This window comes from Carcharodon carcharias, chromosome 4 (genome assembly GCF_017639515.1).
Source record: "Carcharodon carcharias isolate sCarCar2 chromosome 4, sCarCar2.pri, whole genome shotgun sequence".
NCBI classification, from domain to species: domain Eukaryota; kingdom Metazoa; phylum Chordata; class Chondrichthyes; order Lamniformes; family Lamnidae; genus Carcharodon; species Carcharodon carcharias.
This window is the reverse complement of record NC_054470.1, coordinates 60,487,356-60,512,878: the sequence shown is the minus strand read 5'-3', so window position 1 is coordinate 60,512,878 and position 25,523 is coordinate 60,487,356. Positions and strand designations below refer to the sequence as shown.

At 41.2% G+C, this 25,523-nt stretch overlaps 1 protein-coding gene across 1 annotated transcript in view; it reads right to left on the bottom strand.

Moving 5' to 3' along the window:
- Window positions 1-25,523, bottom strand: part of slc24a2 (solute carrier family 24 member 2) — a 308,399-nt gene that overhangs the window by 271,194 nt on the left and 11,682 nt on the right. Inside the window, exons 2-4 of the mRNA XM_041185294.1 lie at window positions 25,138-25,148; window positions 22,897-22,911; window positions 21,552-21,564 (exon numbers count right to left, since the gene is read on the bottom strand). Coding sequence (XP_041041228.1) covers window positions 21,552-21,564; window positions 22,897-22,911; window positions 25,138-25,148 — 39 coding nt within the window. The remainder of the gene's footprint in view (window positions 1-21,551; window positions 21,565-22,896; window positions 22,912-25,137; window positions 25,149-25,523) is intronic.

The window sequence follows — 25,523 nt, the reverse complement described above, 5'->3', positions numbered from 1 at the left end:
TCCTGATCCCCCAAAGCCTGTCCACCATCTACAATGCACAAGTCAGGAGTGTGATGGAATACTCCACACGCCTGGATAAGTGCAGCTCCAACAACACAAGAAGCTTGACACCATCCAGAATAAAGCAGCCCACTTGATTGGCACCACATCCACAAGCATTCACTCCCTTCATCAACAACGCAGTGTCAGCAGTGTGTACCCACTATAAGATGCACTGCAGAACTCACCAACCCTCCTTAGACAGCACCTTCCAAACTTACAACCACTACCATCTAGAATGACAAGGGCAGCAGATAGATGGGAACACCACCAACTGAAGTTCCCCTCCATGTCACTCACCATCCTGACTTGGAACTATATCGCCGTCCCTTTACTGTTGCTGTCCTGGAACTCCCTAACAGCACCAGCACCAGATGGGCTGCAGCGGTTCAAGGCAGCAGCTCACCACCATCACCTTCTGAAGGGCAGTTAGGGAAGGGCAAAAATGCTGGCCTAGCCAGTGAAGCTCATATCCCATGAATTAATTTAAAAAATGGCCAACCCCTTATTCTGAGACATAGAACTTATTTAACGGACGTGACAAGGGTCCCACCTGCTGGCTGGAGAATTAGTGGGAGGCCCACGTCATCTCTTTTAGGGTTTGAAAAAAGCAACACTCAGGCCCTTAGCTGGACATGCTGAAAGCTGTCAGCCAGAGGCCGGCAGCTCTATTGAACGGCAGTGCCACCAGAGAGGCAGTGGCTACTGCCGGTACAACCCCCACCTGAGGCCTTGGATCATCGTTAGATCCTAGGCCACAAGTGAGTGATAGTTGGTGGGTGTGGGGGTGGGAGGTTCAGGAGGAAGGGTAGGGGTGTGGTTCCTAGCACCCACCTCCCCGACGCTGATCATGAACAAGGGGAACCCCTATCCCCCACGCTCCCTGAAACCCATTAGCAACTCGGCATGAGTTTGCTTGTCGTGCTGCCCATATGGCGAGACCCCCACATTAATTGCCCACTCAAGGGCCTCAATTGGCAGTGGAGCAGGAAGGACGGTCACTGGACCTCCCGCTACAGACAATCTTGGTGGAGGTGGGAAGGCAGCAGGGTGTCCACCTGCCGCCCTCCCACCTGTTCGCGTTAACTTTGTGATTCACGCACAGGGACACCCAGGTGTCTACGAATACAAACATTTCCCAATCTTGCACCAATCACCACTCACCCACCTGTCTATATCCATCTGCAATCTCTTTGGGTCCTCCTCACACCATTACTTTCCCACTGACCATCAACATTCCACTCAGTCCCCTCAAAGTCATTGATATAGACTGTAAATAGCTGAGGGCCATTGATCCTTGTGGTACCCCACTAGTTAAGCCTGCCAAACAGAAAATATCCCATTTATACCTACCCTGTTTTCTGTTCATTAACAAATCCTCAAACCAGGCTAATACATGATCCCACATTTCATGAGTCTTTACCTTGCATAATAACAATGTGTGGCCGCACTTTATCAAATGTTTTTCAAAGATCCATATCCACTACATCCACTGGTTTCCGTTTTAACTATAAGAGTTTTCTGATGTTGAAACAATTAACAGATTTGTTAAACATGATTTTCCTTTCATAAATCCTTGTAGACTTTGCTTCATAATATGATTTCTAGTGCCCTGTTAACACTTCCCTAATAATACTTGCTAGCATTTTGTCCACTACCGATATTAGGCTAGCTAACCTATGGTTCTCAGTTTTCTCTCTCCCTCCTTTCTTAAATAGGGGGGTTATGCCTGCTTCCTTCCAGTCCTTGGGAACTCTTCTGGGATCTAAGGAATTCTGGAAGCTCAAAACCAATGTATCCACTATCTCTGCAACGACCTCTTAAAAACCTAGGGTGTAGATAGTCAGGTCCAAGGGACATGTCACCACTTAGTACGAGACTATTATAGTTATACTGATTTCTTTTAAGTTCCTCATTCTATTGACCTTTGGCTCCCGATTATTTCTGGAATGTTTTTTGTCTTCTACTATAAAGACAGATATAAAAGTATTTGTTTAATGTCTCTGCCATTTCCTTATTCCCCATTACAATTTCACCTGTCCCCAATGGGCTCACCTTTACCTTCATTGATTCCTTCCCTCTTACATACCTATAGAATAATTTACAATCGGTTTTATGTTTCTTGCTAATCCACTGATATATTCTCTTTCCTTCTCAATTTCTTGGTCTTTCTTTTCTGATTACCAAAATCCTCAATTCTCAGGCCTACTACTCTTTTGGCAACATTAGAAGTCTCTCTCTTTGATCTAACACTACCTTTAATTCCTGTAAACCATGGATGGAACCACTTTTTCTGTGGGGTCTTGGCACCTTAAAGGAATGCATATTTGTTGAAAATTATGTATTAGTTCTTTAAATGCTAGCAATTGCTTGTCTACTATCATATCTTTTTGTTGAGTTTCTGAGTTTACCTTAGCTAACTTGCCCCTCTTACCTACATTGTTTGTTTGTTTCCTTTAGATTTAAGACACTAATTTTGCACTTAACTAAAACACTGGCAGACTCAAGAAAAAATTGTATCATACTTTGGCCACTCTTCCCTAGAGGCCCCTTTGCTGCAAGATTATTAATTAACCCTTTCTCATTGCATTATACTAGATCCCAACTCAAAAATAAAAATTCCATTAAATTTAATCAAACTCTAGATTATTTGGAGATACATTACATTGTTAAATTGACATTTGTCAATGTATTGTCAATGTGCTTTTCAGCAGCATGCTTACACCTTAATCTACATAATGGCATTTGTCTATCTTAGAAAATCAGTTTTATCTAGGATAAGATGTCATACCTTCTTTACTGAAGATTTGACTAATCAAGATTAGCTCATAGGTAACTACATTTAGAATCCTTACAAGTACTATGCATGAGGAAGCAGCATCAAACATATTTCATCAGTGAACCAAGAAGTGAAACAATGGTTCTTCAGGCCTTGTATATCTGGCATCTGAAGTCCTGAGCATCCAACCGGCAAAGGCCAGTGATTCACTCACCTGCAGTCTGCACCATATTCATTTGTGCTTATGTTCTCCAAAGCTTCTGGGTTGATCTGTACAAATTGCTTGATCTGCAAAATTCAGGAAGCTTTGTCGCAGTGCTTTTAACTCCTAAGATAAATCTTAAATCCACGAATTAGGGAGCACAGAGTGCTGCAAACCACTAGAGCTAGCAAATTCAACAATATAAGAATACTTTAAAAAAAGTGTGAATATAAACAGTGAATAGCATGAGCAAAAACCTAGGAAGTCAGAGTTTGGATGTCTCTGTGGTATATCCTCCATTAATGCAAATATTGGACCGAAAGTTTGGTGATAGACTCGAGTTCCCACAATACATGCGTTGTGTCAGATGTCAGATGGTGGTTTAAATTACTCAAAATTAATTTTTAATTTAAGTCTAAGTTAGCTTGGTGGGGGGAGCTTATGTGTGTTTTTAATTACACAAAATTAATTTTTAATTTAAGACTGTAACTTAGCAATAGGGGAGCTATTTTGTGCGTACCTGTATTTAATTACACTAATTTAATTTTTAATCTAGTAGAGGTGGTCAGTGGGTTATACAGCAAAATCGACAATGCCTCATTTTAAAACCAGGCTTTATTTTGTGGAATATTTTGAGCCACATCATGGTGACTTTCCATTATGACTGATATCTACTGTTGCTCTGCTAAGATTGACAAGCTTTACACAACACTGAAATGCTGCATAAAATCAACTATAACTGATTGAAAGGGTTAAGCTCAAGAAGGCATGTTGAAAAAATTAAGAAAAATTTACAGAAGCTGCAACAGATCATGGCAAGATTGGAGTGGGGGGGGGGGGGGTGGAAATGTGAGGCCGTTGGTAAGAGAATTTTCCAATTTAACTATCCCAGTGAGGAGCTTTGCATGACTAAAACACAGATTGACAATTCAGGCATACAAATCATTATGCTCACTTCTAGGACTGCACAATTTCCTGTTCAAAACAGGCAGAAAATTATGCTTTAGAATCAGGCATAAGAGCCTTCATCACCAAATTTCTGAAATGCATTTGTGTCATCCAAAGTTTAGTAATTATATATTAAATTATAAATTTAACAGTTTTTCGAGTGGCAAAAAGCAGGAAGTGGTAAATGTGTAAATTATGTATTTCACATTTAGGATTTCGTTTTATGATAAGTATCTCAAAGCAGGCTAATGGGTTTGGGTAACAATTTGTGCCCTGGTAGTACACAAAATTTGAACCTCTGTTTATGGCAGTACGGGTTAAATTTTACAGTCATTGAATATGTGTAAGTGAATCCAGTGGACCATATAATAACAAGCTGCATTCATGCAGCAATTTTAACAAAGGAAAATGCCCAAAGACACCTTGTGTAGGAGCAATCAGAAATGAAAATGGATGCCACAGCAAAGCAGCAAATATTAAGGGATGACTAAAAACTTGGTTGAAGATGGTGAGTTTTAAAGGAGGATCTTCAAGATGGAGAGCTGGAGATGTGAAAGAATTGAGGAAGAGAATTTCATAGCTTGGCCCTAGGCAGCTGGAAAATATGACTGCCAATGATGAACGAATGGAGGGAGGCAAGATCACAAGAAGCCACAGTTGTAGAAATGGAGATTTCAGGAAGGAGACAGAAAGGGTTGAAAGTAGGGCTGAACTAGGCAATGGTAATGTCACTGTACTAGCAATCTAGGGGCCCAGGCTCTGGGGACACAGGTTCAAATCCCACCGTGGCAGTGGAATGAATGGGCATCGCTGGCTAGGCCAACAGTTATTCCCCATACCCAATTGCCCTTGAACGTAGGTGGCTTGGAGGGGAACTTCCAGGTGGTGATGCTCCATGCATCTGCTGCCCTTGTCCTTCTAGATGATAGTGGTGGTGGGTTTGGAAGGTGCTGTCTAAGGAGACTTGGTGAGTTCCTTACTCTTGTAAATGGTACACACTGCTGCCATTGTGCATCGGTGGTGGAGGGAGTGAATGTTTGTGGATGGCATTTTGACCTGGACGGTGTCAAGCTTCTTGTGGTCAAACATGGATAAGGAAACCTCCTGCTGATTACCACCTACCACCCCAACCTTCAGCTGATGAACCAGCACTCCATTGGTGGGATTTTTAAGCCCTGCCCGCTGCCAGGATAATCCAGTACCGCTGAAAGTCAATGGATGCTTGGCTGGGCCACCAAATCTTGTGTGGAGGGTATTGGAGTAAAAAAATGCACTGAGGTTGGCAAGGGCATAGAATGTACTCTGGGTGGGGGACTTGAATCTCCATTACAAAAAGTGGCTTAGTACACACCACTACTGACCGAGCTAGCTGAGTCTTAAAAGGACATAGCTGCTAGGCTGGGTCTGCAGGTGGTGCTGTGGGAACCAAGGAAAAACCTACTTGACCTCATGCTCATCAATCTACCTGTCACAGATGCATCTGTCCATGGGGGTATTGGTAGGAGTGACCACCTCACCATCCCTGTAGAGACAAAGTCCGATCTTCACATTGAGGATACCCTCAATTGTATTGTGTGGCACTATCACCTTGCTAAATGGAATTGATTTTAAACAGACCTAGCATCTGAAAACAGGGCTTCCAGGAGGTGCTTTGGGCATCAGCAGCAGCAGATTTGTACTCACCCACAATCTATAACCTCGGTTATCATTCTGGAGTGGACAGCTATCCTCTTCACTGTCAACTACATGGCCAATTTTTGTGTCATCTGCAAAGTTCTTAGTCATACGACCCACATTTAAGTCTAAATCATTAATATATACAACACAAGGGCCCCAACATTGTTAAGCCTGTGGGACACCAACGGTTTTATATTCACAAAAGCATCCATCAACCTTTTGTTTCCTGTCACTGAACCAATTTGGATCCATCCTGCCGTCTTCCCCTATATCCCATGAGATCTCACTTTCCTGACCAGTCTGCTATGTGGGACCTTGTCAAATGCCTTACTGAAATCCATGTAGACAACATCTACTGCACTACCCTAACCTAACTAATCCTCCTTGTTATTCAGGGGGGTTGAGGAAGTGAGAGACCTTGGAGTGTATGTCCAGAGGTCCTTGAAGGTGGCAGGACAGGTGGACAAGGGGGTCAAGAAAGCATATGGAATGCTTTCCTTCATTGGGCGAGGTATTGAATACAAAAGCAGGGATGTAATGATGGAATTGTATAAAATGATTAGGTCACGGTTGGAATTTTGTGTACAGTTCTGATCACATTACAGGAAGGACATAATTGCCCTGGAGAGCGCATAGAGGCTAGGGTTGTTTTCCTTAGAACAGAGGAGGCTAAGGGCGACCTGAAGTGTACAAAATTATGAGGGGCCTAGATAGGATAGACAGGAAAGACTTGTTTCCCCTTAGCTGAGGGTGCAATTACCAAGGGGCATAGATTTAAGGTAATTGGTAGAAGGGTTAGAGGGGACAAGAGGAAAAACGTTTTCACCCAGAGGATGGTGGGCATCTGGAATTTACTGCCTAAACTGATGGTTGAGAATGAAATGCCCAACTCATTTTAAAAGGGTACCTGGATCTGCATCTGAAATGCTGTAACCTGGCAGGCTGGAAAGTGGGCTTAAAAATGAACAGCTAGTTTCATTTTCCTCTTTTTTGGCCAGCGCAGACATGATGGGCTGAATGGCCTTTTTCTGCACTCTAATTTTTCTATGGCCCACGATATCCCTCACTCTACCATTACCATCAAGCCTGGCAATCAACCATCGTTCAATAAATAGTGCAAGAGCAGCACCCGTCATGCATAAAAATGGGGTGTTAACTTGGTGTAGCTACAATACAGAACTTTATGCATGCTAAACAGTGAAAACAGCATGTGATAGACAGAACTAAGCAAACCCACAGCCAATGGATCAGAGATAAACTCTGCAGTCCTGTCACATCCAACCGTGAATCATGGTGGACAATTAAACAACTCACTTGAGGAGGAAGCGCCACAATTATCTGCATCCTCAAATGCTGGAGGAACCTAGCACATCAATGCAGAAGACAAGGCATCTTCAGCCAGATGTGCCGAGTAGATGATCCACCTTGGCCTCCTCCAGAGGTCCCCTGCATCTCAAATACCAGTCTTCAGCCATTAGATGGACTCCATGTGATATCAAGAAATGACTGAAGACACTGGATACTACAAAGGGTATGGGCCCTGACAACATTCCGGCAATAGTACTGAAGACGTGTGCTCCAGAACTAGCCACACTCCCAGCCAAGCTCTTCCAGTACACTATAACAGTGGCATCTACCCAGCAATGTAAAAAATGTTCCAGGTACATCCTGCCTACAAAATGCAGGACAAATCCAATCCGGCAAATTATCACCCTTTCAGTCTACTCGCAAAGATCATCAGCAAAGTAATGGAAGGTGTTGTTGACAGTGCTGCTACGCAGCACTTACTCAATAATAACCAACTCACTGATGCTCAGTTTGGGTTCCAGCAAGGCCACTCAACTCTTGACCTCAATATAACCTTGGTCAAACATGAACAAAATAGGGGGATGTCAAGGGATGAGGGGATTGCGACTGCCCTTGACATCAACGCCATATTTAACCACGTGTGGGATCAAGGAGCCCTGTCAAAACTGTCAATGGGAATCAGAAGGAAAACTCTCCAATGGTTGGAGTCATGCCTAGCAAAGAGGAAGATGGTTGTGGTTGTTCAAGGTCGATCATCTCAGTTCCAGGACATTACTGCAGGAGCTCCACAAGGTAGTGCCCTAGACCCAAATATCTTCTGCTGCTTCATCAATGACCTTCCCTCCATCATAAGGTCAAAAGTGGGGATGTTTACTGATGATTGCACAGCATTCAGTACCATTTACAACTACTCAGATACTGAAGTAGCCAGATGCAGTTTTCAGGTTTGGGCTGATAAATGGCAAGTAACATTCGCACCACACAAGTGCCAGCCAATAACCATCTCCAACAAGAGAGAATCTAACCATCTCGCTTGACATTCAATGCTGAATCCTTTGCTGAATTTCTTCACTATCAACATCCTGGGGGTTACCATTGACTAGAAACTGAACTGGACTAGCCATAAAAATACTGTGGCTGCAAGGGCAGGTCAGAGGCTGGGAATTCTGCAGCAAGGAACTCACCTCCTGATTCCCCACAGCCTGTTCACCATCTACAAGGCACAAATCAGGAGTGTGGTAGAATGCTGTCCACTTACTTGAATGCTGTTGGAGCTGCACTCATCCAAGACAATCCAGGACAAAGTAGCCTGCTTGACTGATGTCCAATCCATCACCTTAAAACATACACTCCCTCCAATACTGATGAATAGTGGCAGCAGTGTACCATCTATGAGGTGCACTGCAGCAACTCATCCAGGTTCATCCAGCAACACCTTCCAAACCCACAACCTCGATCAGCAAGGAGGACAAGGGCAGCAGGCACATGGGTACACCACTACCTGCAGGCTCCTCTTCAAGCCACTCACCATCCTGACTTGGAAATATATCCCCGTTCCATCAGGGTCACTGGGTCAAAATCCTGAAACTCACTCCCTAACAACACTGTGGGTTTACCTATGCCACATGGACTACAGCAGTTCAAGGCAATAGCTCACCACCCATCTTCTCAAGAGCAATTAGGAATGGGCAACAAATGCTGGTCCAGCCAGTGATGCCCACATCCTGTGAAAGAATAAAAAAAAAGTTAGGATAGACGTACTAGAGTGTTTTTGATAGGCTACAGTTGACAGGGTGGAGGATGGGGGTTTAGCCAGAAAAGTATTAGAATAGTCAAATTTGGAATTGAGATACAAAGGCATGGTTTAACATTCAAAATGGACAATGGGGATCTTCAAGCCATTCAGGAAAAGGTACAGAGGTGTTCCTCATCATAACCATTGGTGGACGTATGGATGCTATAATAAGAGCCAGTGATTATTTCTGATTGAGGCAATGAACTGTCCAATATCATTCTCCATTTCTATACCTTTGATGGCAAATGCTGACAAGTGTTGATGATTCTTTGTCATTAGAATTGACTGATCTCTGAAAGAGTGGTATCCTCAAGTTGCACTGGAACACCAAGCTGTTACAAATTGGTACATTTCAAAAGGACCTGAAACCTCATGTTGTCATCACTTGGGAGCACATTCGCATTCCAAGTTAGTAAGTAGAGAGAATCTGGGCACCATACACAAGTACTGAGTGCAAATTCCATGCTTTCTGAAAAGCTGTTATTGCAACATGACTTCTAACAAACAAATTGGTCAGAATTCAAAACCAGGTCATTTTAGTTCAACTGGTCCATGCCAGTGCTCAGGCTCCACATGAGCTTCCTCCTATCCATCTTCATCCAATGCTATGAGCATAACCTTGTAATTCATTGTCATGTGATTATCTAGCTTTCCATTATGATACTTATATTTATTTGACTGCTCCTTGTGGTAATGAGTTTCATACTCTAATCAGTCTCTTGATGAAGACTTTTCTTCTAAATTCCCTATTGAATTTAGATGTGAGTCTTCTATATATGAGCTTTAATTGTGGTCTTCCCACAGGTGAAATCATCTTCTCTACAAACAAATGGAGTTCATCCCTCTCACTGGCCACTATCTAAGGCAGAAACAGATTGTTGGCAACCTTGGTGTCATTTTTGCCAGAGATGAACCTGTAACGTCACATGGTCACTATCACTGACTGCCTACTTCCACCTGCATAACATCACCAGTTTCCACTCCTGCCTCAGCTCATCTGCTCCTGAACCACTCATCCATTAGTGGTTTGTTACCTCTAGGCTATCACAATGGTCTCAATTGCTGACCTCTCTTCTTGCACCTTCAAAATGGAACTCATCCTAAATTCAGCTGCCAGTTTCCAAACTCTCACTAAATCATACTCGCCCACTGACTAAATGGACTCCCAGACTGACAACACCTCTATTTAAAAATCCTCATCTTTGTTTTCAAATCCCTTCATAGCTTCAGCCCTCCCCATCTCTAATCTCCTCCAGCCCTATAATTTAAAACCCTAAATTGTGTTGTTTGTTCAATAGATTGTGCGCTCATCAAGGTGATTTACTTTAGTTTTTGGAAGTGGAATATTTTACTTTTAAGGGGCTGGACAGGATAGATGCTGAGAAAATTTTTGCTCTGGGTAGGGAATCTAAAACACAGGTTCACAATCTCAGAATAAGGGGCCTGTCATTTATAGATGTGGAGAAATGGCTTCACTCAAAGTTAAGTGTCTTTGGAATTCTCTACCTCAGAGTTATGGATGCTCAGTTGTTGATACTGAGGTTGATAGATCTTTTGGTACAGAGAGAATTAAGGGTTTTGGGGTTTGTGTGGAAAGCTGGAGTTGAGGTGGGATTTCAGCCATCGTTTGTTGAACAGTGGAGCAGACTCAAAGGGCCAAATGGTGTACTCCTGTTTCTATTTCTTATGTATTAGGTCAGTTTTATGCTGTGGGCCTTAGCTGAAGTAGAACTGCAGTGACAATCTTCAAACTCATAAGACCAATACAGCTAACAGTCATCCCATCAGTCTGGGTCGAATCCAGGTCTAAGAGGTGAAAGGATAATGTGCTTATCCTTGGAACCAACAAATTCTCTCAAATCCCCACAGATTTTGCTAAGCGTTCTTCACTCGAGCAATGCTGTTCGAGGTTCATTGTTCATGGAGCTTCTCCATGGTTTAAATCAATTTTTAAAATCTTTAATGTATTTCTGAAACATAATTGATTCAAATTTAAAATATCAAGTTGCATTGTTCAATCAATTTCTTCTACTTGCTGCCATAACTGATTGTGAGATCCTCAAAGCATTTTGCTCAATCATCTAATTCCTGCTAGCCCTTCTCCAACCCCTTGGTGTAAACCTTATGCATTTAAGCGATCTTGCTTAAATAGTTCATTTGTCTGTACTCTGGCTGGGAGAAAGTAACAGAACGACCAATCTCAAGCTACAAATCTTCCTTATATTTTAAAGATACCTTGACTTGTTCCTGCAACTAAAAATGAAATACATCTTGTGCCAAATCCTGAAGGATTGATACCATAAACAATGGAAAAAATGACTCAAAATAAAAGGAATTCAACATTGATAATAGAATGAAGGATCACTGAATAACAAGGTACAATTTCAGTATATCGTTAGAAAAACATTTTGCATTTAACAACATCTTTCACAACTTCAGGATGTCCAAAAGTGCTTTGAAGTATAGTCACTGTTGTAATGGCAGCCAATTTGCACACAAAATCCCCAAACCAACAATAAAATAATAATCAGGTATTATTTGTGGCGCTACACTGAGAGATAAACATTGACCAGGACACCAGGAGAACTCCCTGCTCTTCAAATTGTTCCATGGAATTTTTTCCATCCAGCAAGAGGCAGGCAGGATTGTAGTTTAATGTCTCATCTGAAAGATGTGCCTCTTAACAGTCCAGCACTCTGTCTACAGCACTGAAGTGATAAATGACCTTTAACAAAACTAACATTAATTACAAATAAACTTACATTATTCTCAGGTATAATTTATAATGTAGTTTGCTTTTCTACCTGTCTTTGTATCACAAGTTGTGAGGAGGATTCAAAGAGTCTGCAAAAGGATAGGTTAACCCAGTGGGCAAAAGTTTGGCAAACTGAGTATAATGTGAGGTTATCCACTTTGTTATAAAGAATACAAAAATAGATTATTTAAATGGAGAGAGATTACAGAATGCTGAGTACAGGGGGACCTGGGTGTCCTTATATATGAATCACAAACAGTCAGCATGCAGGTACAGCAAGTAATTAGGAAGGCAAATGGAATGTTAGTGTTTATTGCAAGGGGGGAGGAGTATAAAAGTAGTGAAATCATACTACAACTTTACAGGGCATTGGGGAGACCACACAGAGTACTGCATACAGTTATAATCACCTTATTTAAAGGGGGCTAGACTTGCATTAGTGGCATTTCAGTGAGAGTTCACTTGATTTGATTCCTGGGCTGATGGGGTTGTCTAATGTGGAAAGGTTGAGAAGGTTGGGCCTAAATTCATGACCTTTAGAAGAGAGGCGATCTCATTGAAGCATAAAAGATTCTGAGGGTGCTTGACAGGGAAGATGCTGGGAGGATGCTCCTCCTTGGGGGGTGGTAGAAAACCAGACTAGGGGGCACGTTCAGAATAAGGGCCCATTTAAGACTGGGATAATGAATTTCTTCTGAGGGTCGTTAATTCTCTACCCAAGAGCTGCCGAGACTGAGTGATTGAACATGTCAAAAGCTGGGTTAGAAAGATTCTTGGATGAAGGGGTCAAGGGTTATGGGGGAAAACAGGTAGGAAAAGTGGAGCTGAAGCCAAGATTAGATCAGCCCTGACCTTGTTGAATGGCGGAGTAGGTCATATGGCCTACTCCTACTTCTAAAGTTTTAATTTTGATTTTATTTTCAGATTGTTGTATCTAACAGAAGTGTCGCTTGATGAGTGGTTTTCCCTCGCCTGCTATTGGTTGAGATTTCTCAATGTCTTTCCCTATCTTACTTGTAAGAATAGTGCCTAAAATGAGACTTCAGTTCTGAGCATCCAGAGAGAAAAATAAGTACTGTGGGATTTGGAAAGCCAATGAAATAGTAATGGGAAATGGTAAGGGCTTACAACTGCAGGAAACAGACCCTAACAGCTCAGCATTAGTTCCAGCAACCCAATAGGTTTTGTCACTGATTTTTCATTTGATGAGGCTGTGGTTGACACTGCTGGAAAATGTCAGTGATATTGCATTGAAGCAAACATTGCCCACAGATGAACTGATGCCTATGCCATCAAGCAACAGCATCACAACGCAAAGGACTGAGATTGATGCAAAAGCCAAATGGCCCAGAGTTGTTTAACCGCCATTCAATTTCCCTGAACACAAGAGCATGAGGGAGCTAAATTATGTTTATGTTGCGCCAAGCAATTCCACCATACCTTCCACAAAGTTATACCACAATCGAGACAGGTAATAAGATTGATTACTTGAAGTGCTCCTTTTTGATATGAAGTTATAAAGGAAGAGGGAATAGGAGTAGTAAAATGGAGGAAACAAAGAAATGGATAGGTGAAATTGACAAGTTAGACCAGGTTTAAACTGAGATCAGCAACCATTTCCCCAAGTTATAAATGGAAAAGGAGGTAGAAACATTTTCAAACATCTTTTAAAGTCTGGATTTTAGAAGTTCTTTGATTACAGCAGTGATTACACTTCACGAGCACTTCCATTGGAGGCAAGGTGCTTCAAGACGTCCAATGGTCATGAGAGGCACTATATAAATGCAAATCTTTTTTTTTCTAAATCTGGAATATCTTCTAAATGCTTCTCTTTTAAACAGCTGAAATGGTGAACTAGGGTGGGAGGGGCAGGGTCCAGTTTATCTAAGGGTAAATCCCTTGATAATGAGAAAATCTGTGCAGAAATGCAGGAAGTAATCTTTTCTAAATTGGATTGATAAGATGTTAATCCACTAACTGAGATGTAACCAGGTTAGAAGTGTGTTGCAGAAGATCAGAGTTTAGTAGGAACAACCCATTACACCTATTCTTAGTTGGCATAATTAAACATTTTTGCCAATTTTCCTTCACAAGGATTCCAGTGAATTTGCTGAAGAATCAAAGAGTTCCAACTAATATGTGCCCATTTTCTCCCTTCCCTATGCACTAAATCATTTGTAAAAAAAAATGTATGCAAGAATAAACACACTTAAGAATGGCAAGGGTATAAAGTGCAAATTCTCTCAACTTTTTTTAAATCATTCATTCATGGGATGTAAGCGTCGTTGGCTTGTCCAGCATTTATTGCCCATCTCTAATTGCTCTAGAGAAAGCAGTGGTGAGCTGCCTTCTTGAACTGTTGCAATCCATGTGGTGTAGGTACACCCACAGTGCTGTTAGGGAGGGAGTTCCAGGGTTTTGACCCAATGAGAGTGAAGGAACGGTGACATATTTCCAAGTCAGGATGGCAAGTGACTTGGAGGGGAACTTCCAGGTGGTGGTGTTCCCATGTGTCTGCTGCCCTTGTCCTTCTAGTGGTAGTGATGGTGGGTTTGGAAGATGCTGTTTAAGGAACTATATAAACAGGCAAGGGGAAATCTTCAATTGGATGAAAAAAAGTTCCCTTTTCCAGCCACAGAGTTTCCCCTTGCTCAAAATGATTTTAATGGCTCAACTTTAAAAGATCCATTTTTGTTGGGGAAAATCAACTGCCAGATTATCCTTGAAAAAAAAATCAGGAGACATTTTTGTCTTGGAGTTAAGTTAACAGGGAAGTAATTGAAGATGAAGAATTATTTCAAATAAGAGTTTTGCCTCTAATCATCCTAGCTACAGAAGCAAATTAAAAACTAAATATAGGATGGCTAATATCAAGGCTGGCAAGAAATATTATAATCAAAATAATTATGAATCCAGTTAAGAAAAAAAATGGATAAATAGTAATTCTTCTGTTCAAGATTTTGTTCTCAATTAGAGGATGCCTGGTCAAGTGATGACTAGTAATGGTTCCATATAATGAACAAAATAATGCGGAAGCAAAGATAATCTCCAAGAAAGTCTGATAAATAAAATTGATCCACAAGGTATCTTTATGAATGGAATGTTTTGTGGTTCAGTTGCAGCTACATTCTTTTTGAATCAGTTACACTAGCTGGAATGTTGGATAATATCAATAATGTGACTTCTTTTCTGACTATTGAGGCTCCTTATTGTTAATTAGAAGCGATAATCACACAACAAACATTGTGTTGTTTGGTTGAACAGAGCATGAATCAAACTGAAGTTCTGAACTGGATGAAGGAGGGAAAAAGTTTAATTGCAATATATCATTGTGAAAGAGATGAATGTTACCAGTACAGCATCTGCAGTTTATTCCAATAAATTAGGTTGGTCATCCTTAAATAAGTATATAACGATAAATCATGCAAGCATGCTTCTTGTAGGCTTAGTTCTGCAAAGCAGTAAATATATACTCGCCTGGAGGAATTGCTTCAATAGGGGAATTGGCATTCAGAATATATTAAAAAGTTGCTACAGTACTTGACTGTTGCTTTTCTACAGTAAAGTGTAGAGAGAACAAGAGCTACAGCAGGAGGGTGGTTAACAAATGTCCCTACCTTCATAATTCCCAGCAAACCCTGAAAGACTACACACAATGGATGCAATTATGGACCATAGAAACAAAATTAATTCAACAGTATGTTAGTATTAGCGTGGAGAAATACACGCCAGCAATATGCGAACTGTAACAATGAGTCTTTAGGAATAACTGTCACATTTAATAATAACTTTATTCATCTTGCACTCATCAGGAAAATTTTGCAAGAATACCAATTGTAAAGGGAACAACAATTTATGCTGCTTGAGAAGTGTGCGCTACTTGGTTAGCAAGTAGACTCTGATTGTTAGAGGGGTTGCCATGGAGAATGTGCCATTTGTCCTGATGAGTGCAAGATGAAAAGTTTTGACAGCATGTCTCTTTTTTTCAGTAATACTCAAATTCTCTACTACCAAAGGAATATTAATGATAATTATAAATAAATTGTGGGACCCTGGATGACCCTGAGGAAAAATAGCTCCAAGGTGAGCACTGTCTGCTGTTAATTGGTTTTCTCTTATCTGGTGGGGCCGGGGGCTTTCAGAGTGCTTCTCCATTATTAAAAGTTAATCTTACAGTATATTTTAGAGGTACAGCAACACTAATACACTACCTCAATATTAAAAAACATTTGATCAAATTTAATTGATGTAATGCCCATTTTGATTTTGGTCTCACATTTACTGATTTGATTCACTCCTACATAAATCCACATTTGACTCTAATAGATTTGCGTCACCACCTTCCTCTTGATACTGAAGCATGCATCAAGAGTTCAGACAGTCAAAAGCAATTGGAGATGAGAATATTGTGCACGTACTTTGATTTGTGGAAAGCATTTTATTTCTTAAATGCATAGAGCTTCATTTTCTTTTCAGATTAGTACAGAAAACTTTCCAATGTCACCTATGTATGACTTTATCAATAGACTACTAATTTGAGGCAAGCCAGCATGAGTTATAATTCAGTACTAAATACAGCAGAATCTAAGTTTTCTAAACATAGAAACCTACATTCAGATAAAAAAGCTAGTATTTGTGAAAGAAAACATGATAGGATTTTCCTTGTAATTCTATGGTTCATTCGAAATTTTGAATACAGAGCCATCAGAAGAATATACAAGAACAGATCAGAGTGATTCCAGCACAGAAAGAGGCCAGTCAGCCTGTTGTGCCTGCACTCACCCTCTGAAGGAGCAATTCGCTATAGTGCCATCATTTGACTTTTCTCCAATTTTATTTTGAAAGCCTCAGTTGACATTGCCTCCACCACATACTCAGGCAGTGAATTCCAGATTCTAAATCACTCACTGCTTGAAAACATTTTTGCCCATGTCACCATTCCTTCTTTTGGTAATTACCTTAAATATGTGCACCACCCCCAAGTCAAAGGAAGATTGAAAAATTGTAGCCTGTGCCTCCGCTATTTCCACTCTCACTTCTCTCAGTATCCTAGGATGCACTGCATCTGGTTCTGGTGTCTTAAAGGACAGTAAACCTATCCAATACCATCTCCTTTTCAATTTTAAACCTTCAAGCGTCTGAACTACCTCCTCTTTCACCATGACTTAAGCAACATCTTCTTCCTTAGGAAAGAAAGATGCAAAGTATTCATTTAGGATCTCAACCATGCCCCTACCTTCACGCATAAACCCCCTTTTAGGTACCTAATTGGCTCCACTTCCCCTTTTAATATGCCTATAAAATCTGTTAGATTCTTTTTTATGTTAGATGTCAGTCCCTTTGCTTTTCCACTTCCCCTCTCAACCTTCTATATTCTGCCTGGTACTCGATTGTATTAACTATCACAAACACACTTTTTCTGTTTAATCTTAATCTCTACCTCTTTCATCATCCAGGGGAACTCTGGATTTGATTGCCCTACATTTCCCCTTCATGGGAATATACCTTGACTATATTCGAACCACACCTTTTTTTTTTATAAAGGCAGCCCATTGTTCAGTTCACTCAAGTTCTGTTGAAGGGTCATGAGGACTCGAAACGTCAACTCTTTTCTTCTCCGCCGATGCTGCCAGACCTGCTGAGTTTTTCCAGGTAATTCTGTTTTTGTTTTCCATTGTTCAGTTAGTTCTTCCTGCTAACTGCTGATTCCAATTTAACTGGGTTAGATTAATTAATTCTTACCCCATTGAAGCTGGCCTTCCCAGTGTTAATTATCCTTACTCTGGGTTGTTCCTTGTCATTTTCCATAGCCAACCTAAACCTTATGATATAATGATCACTGCCCCCAAATGTTCCCTTACTAACAATTGATCCACTTGGTCCACCTCATTCCCAAAAACCAGGTCCAGCAATGCCTCCTTTCTCATTGGACTGGAAACATACTGTAGAAAATTCTCTGAACACACTATAGGAACTCCCACCCCTCTCTGCCCTTTATGTGGATAATTAGTGTAAAGCCCCCCAAATTCTTGCACTTCTCTAATTTCCTTGCAAATTTGTTCCTCTACATCTTTCCCACTAGTTGGTGGCCAATAAACTACATCAAGCAATGTAATTGCACCTTTTTTGTTCCTTAGCTTTAGTCAAATAGATTTTGTCCAGGACCTATCTGGGAAATATTCTCTCTCTCTCTCCAGCACTGTAATGCTTTTCTTAATACTACCACCCCTTCTCCTTTCCTTCCTATCTTTCACAAATACCTTGTATCCTGGAATATTTAGTACCTAGCCCTGCCCTTCCTTGAGCCAGGTATTCATTATTGCCACATCATATTTCCATGTGACTATCTGCAAATAACCAATTCTATTTACCACACTATTTACCCAGAACTGATCGCAAAATCTAAGCTCTCCTTCCTGCACTCTCTCTCTCCAACCACACATCCATCTGTGCTATCCTTCTATTTCAATATTCAGTTGTGCATGGTACTGGGTGTAATCTGGGGATTACGACTTTTGAGATCCTGCTTGCCAATTTCCTACTTAGCTCCCTAAATACTGACTGCAGGATCACATCCCTCTTTCTTCCTATGTAACTTGTCCTGATGAGGAGCACAACCATTGGCCGTTTACCCTCCCCTCTCAGGATACTCCGCAGCTGTTTGATGACACTCTTGACAGTGGCAGCAGGAAGCAACGTAGCATCCTGGTTCATGTCTACAAGCACAGAAATACCTGCCTGTTCCCCTAAATATTGAATCTCCTTTCACTATTGCTGTTCCACTCTTCATGCCCCCACTGTACAGCTGAGCCAGCTGAAGTGCCATAGACTGGACACTGGCTTCACTCCCCAGATGAGCCACCAGTTTAATCAGTAATCAGAACCGAGCCTGACCAGCTGCTCGCTCCTCCCGGTCCGCTTCCCAGTGGCCCCGACCGGCTGCACGCTCCTCCCGGTCCACTTCCCAGTGACCCCGACCGGCTGCACGCTCCTCCCGGTCCGCTTCCCAGTGACCCCGACCGGCTGCACAGTGATCCCAATCTGAGCATGCAATTCCCATTCTGTGTCTGATCCTGACCTGTTTCACACTCCTCCCAGTCTTTTCATTCCCCTCCAGTGTTTCCATTGCCTGGATGAGTGCAGCTTCAACAACACACAAAACGCTCGCCACCATACAGGACAAAGAAGCCCCATCACCACTGGTGCACTACAGCAGCAGTGTGTAACAGTTGCAAGACATCACTTCAACAGCTCAGCAGGGCTCCCTTCTTCTGTACCTTCCAAAGCCACCTAGAAGAACAAGGGTAAAAGCACATGGGAACACCACTTATCTGCCAGTTCCCCTCAAGTTACATACCATCCTGACTTGTAAATATATTGCTACTCCTTTACTATGGCTGGATCAAAGTCCTGAAGCTCCTTACCTAACAGCACTATGGGTGTATCTACAGCACAAGGACCATAGCAGTTCTCACTGCCACCTTTTCAAGGTTAACTAAGGATGAGCAATAAATGCTGGCCTGGTCAGCAATGCCCATATCCCATGAACATATGAAAAACGATGGATGGATATTTTCTAAGTGAATGATGGTAGGAATGGTGGTACGTGGTAGGAAAAATTATTCCAAGTGCTATGTCTTCAGTATTTCAATGTCCAGAGGAAGATTTCCTCTGGTTAGCTGTGGCAAAATTAGAAACACATTCAAATGAAATAAGATTAATGGTTTTGATATAAAAGTGATTAGAAAATTTCCTTGGGGGTATTTACAAGGTCGTTGACAAAAATAATTCTTCAGACTGCCCTGGGAATGTATTTACTTTGTACTTTTAATAAATACAAGCTAAAGAAATAATTACATGCAAACATTAAAATTTCCAAATAGTGAAGCCTGTGATACTTAAGGGATTACTGGGTGTACGATTATGCAGAAGCTTTTAAAAGTTGTTATTTTTTTTAAAAGCAAAATTCCAGAGAGTGCAAGGAGAACAATTTAGCTGTTCCTGGGTTCACAACGAAATAACGGGTTACAAGTGCCGTAAAAGGTTCAGAATATCCGGACCACAAACTGAAAGGTCTCATGGAGGACGCTTTCCAACCTTACATATGCATGTCTTTCTAACAACAGACTTCATATTTTTAAAGCAAGCATTCGTTATATCTCTGTACTAAAAACACCATTCTAAAACACAGCAACTTACATATTTGCTTTTTGAGATAAGTGTTGAAGAAAACATATATTAATATGAAATGGAAAATAAAGCAAAGGACCATATAAAGATTTTAAAATGGAGAGTGATCACAATAGTTGTAATGTGGGCTTGTATTAAAATCAGGTTGAATATTTTCTTGATGTCTATTAATGTACTTGAAACTGTATAAAGAAAAATTGATGATCAGATATGGAAGCATGACAGCTAAATTTTATTTATTGTTATATACATCAAATACATAATTACTGTGTAGATATGTGAATTGTCACTTCAGGCTCATGAGTTAATGAAACTCACAGCAGTGTTTAATTTTTCAATTTTGATCTTGACCTGATCAAGGTGCCTTGCTTTCCTATTTCACTGAGGTGTGGGAAGGTTTTCCTGTACTCATCACATTTATTTGAGCTGTTGTGGTTCTGTTGAAAAATTAAAATAATGATCATGTTTTCTGGCTGAATGGTTGATTAGTATTTAGTCATATTGTCTGTGCAGTCTTTGGAATGATTTTCCATATAGCATTGTATTTATTCCCATGGGACAAACAAATTGCTATCCATCCAATTTCCCTACTTGACTTCCACACTGGCTGAGATTATAAATGACAACCTCTCCTCAGGCATTGTTCCCCTTCTGTCATTGCCAAACAATGTCATAGTCAATTATTTTTGCATACTGCATTCCATTTCCAACCTCTCTTCTCCAAAAGTTCTTGAACATGTTGCTTCCTCATATGCCTGCAACTCTGTTTGAATTTTTCTGTTTGGGTTTTAACCTCCTTCATAGCGCCAAAACTATCCAAACTAAAGTCACAAATACTATTCTCTAACCGTGGAACATCATTATTCTGTCTTCTCTGCAGCCTTTTGACATATCAACTCACACCATCCTTCAATGCACCTTCACTTGCAAGTGCTAAGCAAAGGTTATCTGGACATTCTTGGTCATAGTTAATGTTTGGCCTGACAAGATGAAGGAATGCACCCTCATAAAATTCTTTATGAAATCGCTGGTCATGTATTTGATAGTTGTTCAAGTGTTCTTTGTGTTGGTAACCAAAGACCTCTGCTGAACTTATGGTGACAACGTTACATATTTATTTCTGCCAAAATGCATGAAATATATTTTCTGCTTTTGAGTGTCTTGCGCGATTTGTTGTGTTTTGCATTGTACTCTCAGTTCTTTGGGAACATCTATTACCTGAAATGCATCTGTTGCCTGTAGTCATTGTTGCTGTTGCTAAGTTGTGTTTTATTGCATGATATTGGTTTCAGGTCTTCTGAAGCATAATCTATTTCATTTTGAAAGTATGTCAGGGCATCATTATTGTGAACTTTCACCTTCAGCCTGCCGTTTATACTGCTTTGTATTTAAATTTATTTGTGGACTTCCACAAAGCAGGAAGTCAAACTTTAAGACAATGTATATTACAGTAACAGTAGTATTCGTTTGTATAATATTTTGGCTCATATACTCTGTTTGAGGAAAGCATTTGTCTTGTATATCGATATTAAAACATTTTGATGGCAGCTATTGTACAAATATGCTCCACTATTTATGGATAGCATAGACTGTTTTAAAAGTTGATTATATAGTTGTGCAATGGTAATGTTTGGGAGTAGAAAACATTTCAGAAAACATCAAGCACTTCGAGCAACTGATCGTGTTAAGTTCCCTCTATTTTGTGCCAAAAGTATCTCAGCCCCAACTTCACAAAACTTCTCGCTAACTTGAATTTTCCAATAACCATTATTTTAAAATCCATTTAAATTAAATGGATTACCCATAATAGAAAATCCAAACATCTGTATGTGTCTAGATCTTAGGTGCCAGGCTCAACTTTTATGGTGGGTCTTATCCAATATCCTATAACTTGATGTAGGCCACAGTCTGCAAAAATTATTTGTATATAGGGTATAAACTGATGAGCATTTTGCCTATTCTTTGGGTGTAAATCCAGAATAGTGCATATCAATTTCTGGGCGGGAGATCCTGCGCCTAGAATCAACACAGGCAGTACAGCCATATTGGTCCCATTTTCTACCGTACCTGAAATCAGCATTGGATCAATTTAAGTTTCCAAAGCCATTTCTTGCACTTGTTCCAAGACCCTTCTGCAAAATGTACGAAAACTGGGTGGACTATGGACTATGCCCCACAGAAGCCCGACTAGTTTCCCCACCTCCCCTCCACAACTGTTCCACTGTGGGCTACTGCCAGCCCACATTCAGCATGCCCTGCATTTTCTTCTGCCCACCTCTTAGGACTTACTACTGATGCAGCAGGCTGTCTGCTATGCAGGAAATACTACATTCCAATGACAGCGACCATCCCATCATACTCTCTCCCCCTGTCCAAGATCCAATCCATGCTCCCTTTCCCACAAGACCACAGCCCCAACCTTATTTGTCTGTTTCCCTTTGTCCGCTGACACCCAGTCCAGTCACCATCTTCCCTTCCCTCATTCCAATCCTCTAATCACCACCACCTCATTACCTAGAATCACTCTTCCTGCCAGGCTGCTAGAGTGAATTCCATTTTCACACATTTCAAATTTCCTTTGTATAGTATAGCTTATTCTTGTGCATTCTCCAATGTAAACATGACTTACTTCTGTTTCTGACATTGATTTCTGTGGAGGTGCATAAGGCATACAGCCTCTTTGTCTAACCTTTTGTCCAATATAGTTAAGCAACATACATGGTTAAGCATTGTATTAAACACACTGTTGCCAGGGAAATGTAAAGCTCTGCAATGAACCAGATTAGATAAGGCATGTGTATCAAATGAAGCAGACGAAAAGAGAGAGTGCACTCCCTCAGGTAGTTTAGGGAACTAATGGCCTCTGCCTCCACACTTTCATTCCTCCCAGGGCTGATTGCTCCAATATCCTCTTCACTTGCCTCCCAAGGTCCACCCTTCGCAAATGCTAGTTTATCCAAAACTGCCAACCACAAATTCCATTCACCCACCTATGTCCATTGACTGTTGGTCCCCAAATGTTTTATTCAAAATCCTCATTTACATGTCCCTCCATGGCCTTGCCTCTCCTTAGTTGAGACTCCCCAATTCTAGCCTGCTGTGCATATGAACCATCCTTCACTCCAACGTCAGACACTGCTTTCAACCTCTCAGCCTTCCATCCTGCTCAGCTTTTCTATCCATTTCAAAAGCTTTTTCAAAACTCATCTTTATCCATACTTCTGACCAGCTATCATTCCACCATTATTGTTCAGTACTGATTTTTCTTCTGCCTTGAGACAATAGCTCTGCATGAAATGCATGTTGCTGTTCATGGTAGTACTATAATAATTCTGAACAGCAACAAGCATCATGTAATTCCATTATTGCTGAATAAAAAATATCCAGTAGCAACTTTTGGAACTCAGCTAAACCAACACATCATGTAACCAAAGTCTAGCTAAAACAATTAGCTAAGGTCAATCACCAATGGTATCTCTGAAACTGCAAATAGTTTTAAATCCCACTTAATCCTAAGTATGAAATAAAATGATCAGATCACATCCTTCTCCTGTTTTAGAAATGTACACATTATAAATAGGTAAAATATTTATGTACCTCCACAGTTGTAATTGCTATGAAACTTGCAACATACTTAAACCGCTCTCTTAGCTTTTCTTGATAAATGGGAAAAAGTACATATATAGATCTATTAATTGGATGAGAAATTTTATTTACAGTAACAGTAAAGCCTCATATAAATAGCATGTAACATGATTAGAAAGAACAGACATTGGAAGGCAGCCCCCAGTGTTCAAACGACTGACCACACAACTGTTAAAAGGAAGATCATGTTCTGAATTTGTGCACTAGGAGAACAGGACATTGAGGATGTGAATCCTACTTGCACCTATTCACTGCCTGACCAGATGAGGATTAAAGCTGAAATAAAATTTTAACATAAAATCAAATACTATCTTGCAGCAACTTTACTGCTCCACTTACTGATAGAACAGGTCATTTTCATTGGCATATAGGAATGCACCATATGGTATTGCATTACGTTATTGTAATGCCTCAAGCAAAAAACAAACTCCTTAATGTACCAGTTCAGTGATCTGTTTGACATGCCCAGAACATGTCCTTTTGATTTGGGAGTCAAGTAGCTAATTGTTTCTTTTATATTATTCATTGGTGGGACGTGGGCATCACTGCCTAGGCCAGCACTTAGTGCCCATCCCTCATTGCCCTTGAGAAGGTGGTGGTGAACTGCCTAACCTGCTGCAGTCTGGGTGCTGTAGGTACACCCACAGTGCGTTAGGGAGGGAGTTCCTGGATTTCGACCCAGCGACAACGAACAAACATCAATTTATTTCCAAGTCAGCATGGTGAGTGGCTTGGAGGGAAACTTCCAGGTGGTGGTGTTCCCGTCTATCTGCTGCCCTTCTCCTCCTAGAAAGTAGTGGTTGTGGGTTTGGAAGGTGCTGTCTAAGGAGGCTTGGTTCTTCTGGAAGTCCATCTTGTGGATGGTACATTGCACATTGGTGGTGGAGGGAGTGACTGTGGTGGGGTGCCAATCAAATGGGCTGCTTTGTCCAGGATGTGAAGTTTAGAGTGTGGTTGGAGCTGCGCTCATCCAGGCAAGTGGTGAGTATTCCATCACATTGCTGACTTGTGCCTTGTAGATGGTGGACAGGCGTTGGGGAGTCAGGGGGTGAGTTATTCACCACAGGATTCCTAGCCTCTAACCTGCTCTTGTAGCCAGTGTTTATATGGCTAGTGCAGTTCAATTTCTGGTCAATGGTAAGCCCCAGGATGGTGATAGTGGGGGATTCAGCAATGGCAATGCCATTGAATGTTAAGGAGGGATGGTTAGATTTTCTCTTGTTGGACATGGTAATTGTCTGGCACCTGTGTGGTGTGAATGTTACTTGTCAGCCCAAACCTGGATATTGTCCAGGTTGTGCTGCAGTTGGGCATTGACTGCTTCAGTATCTGAGGAGACTTGAATAGTGAACACTTTGCAATCATCAGCGAACATCCCCACTTCTGGCCTTAAGATGGAAGGAAGGTCATTGATGAAGCAGCTGAAGATGATTGGGCCGAGGATACTAACCTGAGAAACTCCTGCAGCGATGTCCTGAAACCGAGAAGATTGACATCCAACAACCACAACCTTCTTCCTTTGTGCTCAGTATGACTCCAAGAGAGTTTTCCCCGATTCCCATTGGCTACAGTTTTGCTAGGACTCCTTGATGCCACACTTGGTCAAATGCAGCCTTGACGTCAAGGGCAGTCACTCTTACCTCACCATGGGAGCTCAGCTCTTTTGTCTATGTTTGAAACAAGGCTGTAATGAGGTCAGGAGCTGGAAGGCCCAGGCAGAACCCAAACTGAGCATCAGTGAGCAAGCTATTGCTAATCAAGTGCCGCTTGATAACATTATTGATGACCCCTTCCATCACTTTGCTGATGGCTGAGAGTAAACTGATGAGGTAGTAATTGGCCAGGTTGGAATTATCCTGCTTTGTGTACACAGGACATTTTGGCAATTTTCCACATAGCCAGGTGGATGCCAGTTTTGTAGCTGTACTGGAACAGCTTGGCTAGGGCCTCAGCAAGTTCTGGAGCACAAGTCTTCAGTACTATTGCTGGAATATTGTCAGGGCCCACAGCCTTTGCAGTATCCAGTACCTTCAGCCACTTCTTGATATCACGTGGAGTGAATCAAACTGGCTGAGGACTGGCATCTGTGATGCAGGGGACCTCCAGAGGAGACTGAGATGGATCATCCACCCGGCACTTCTGACTGAAGATTGCAGCAAATGCTTCAGCCTTATCTTTTGCACTG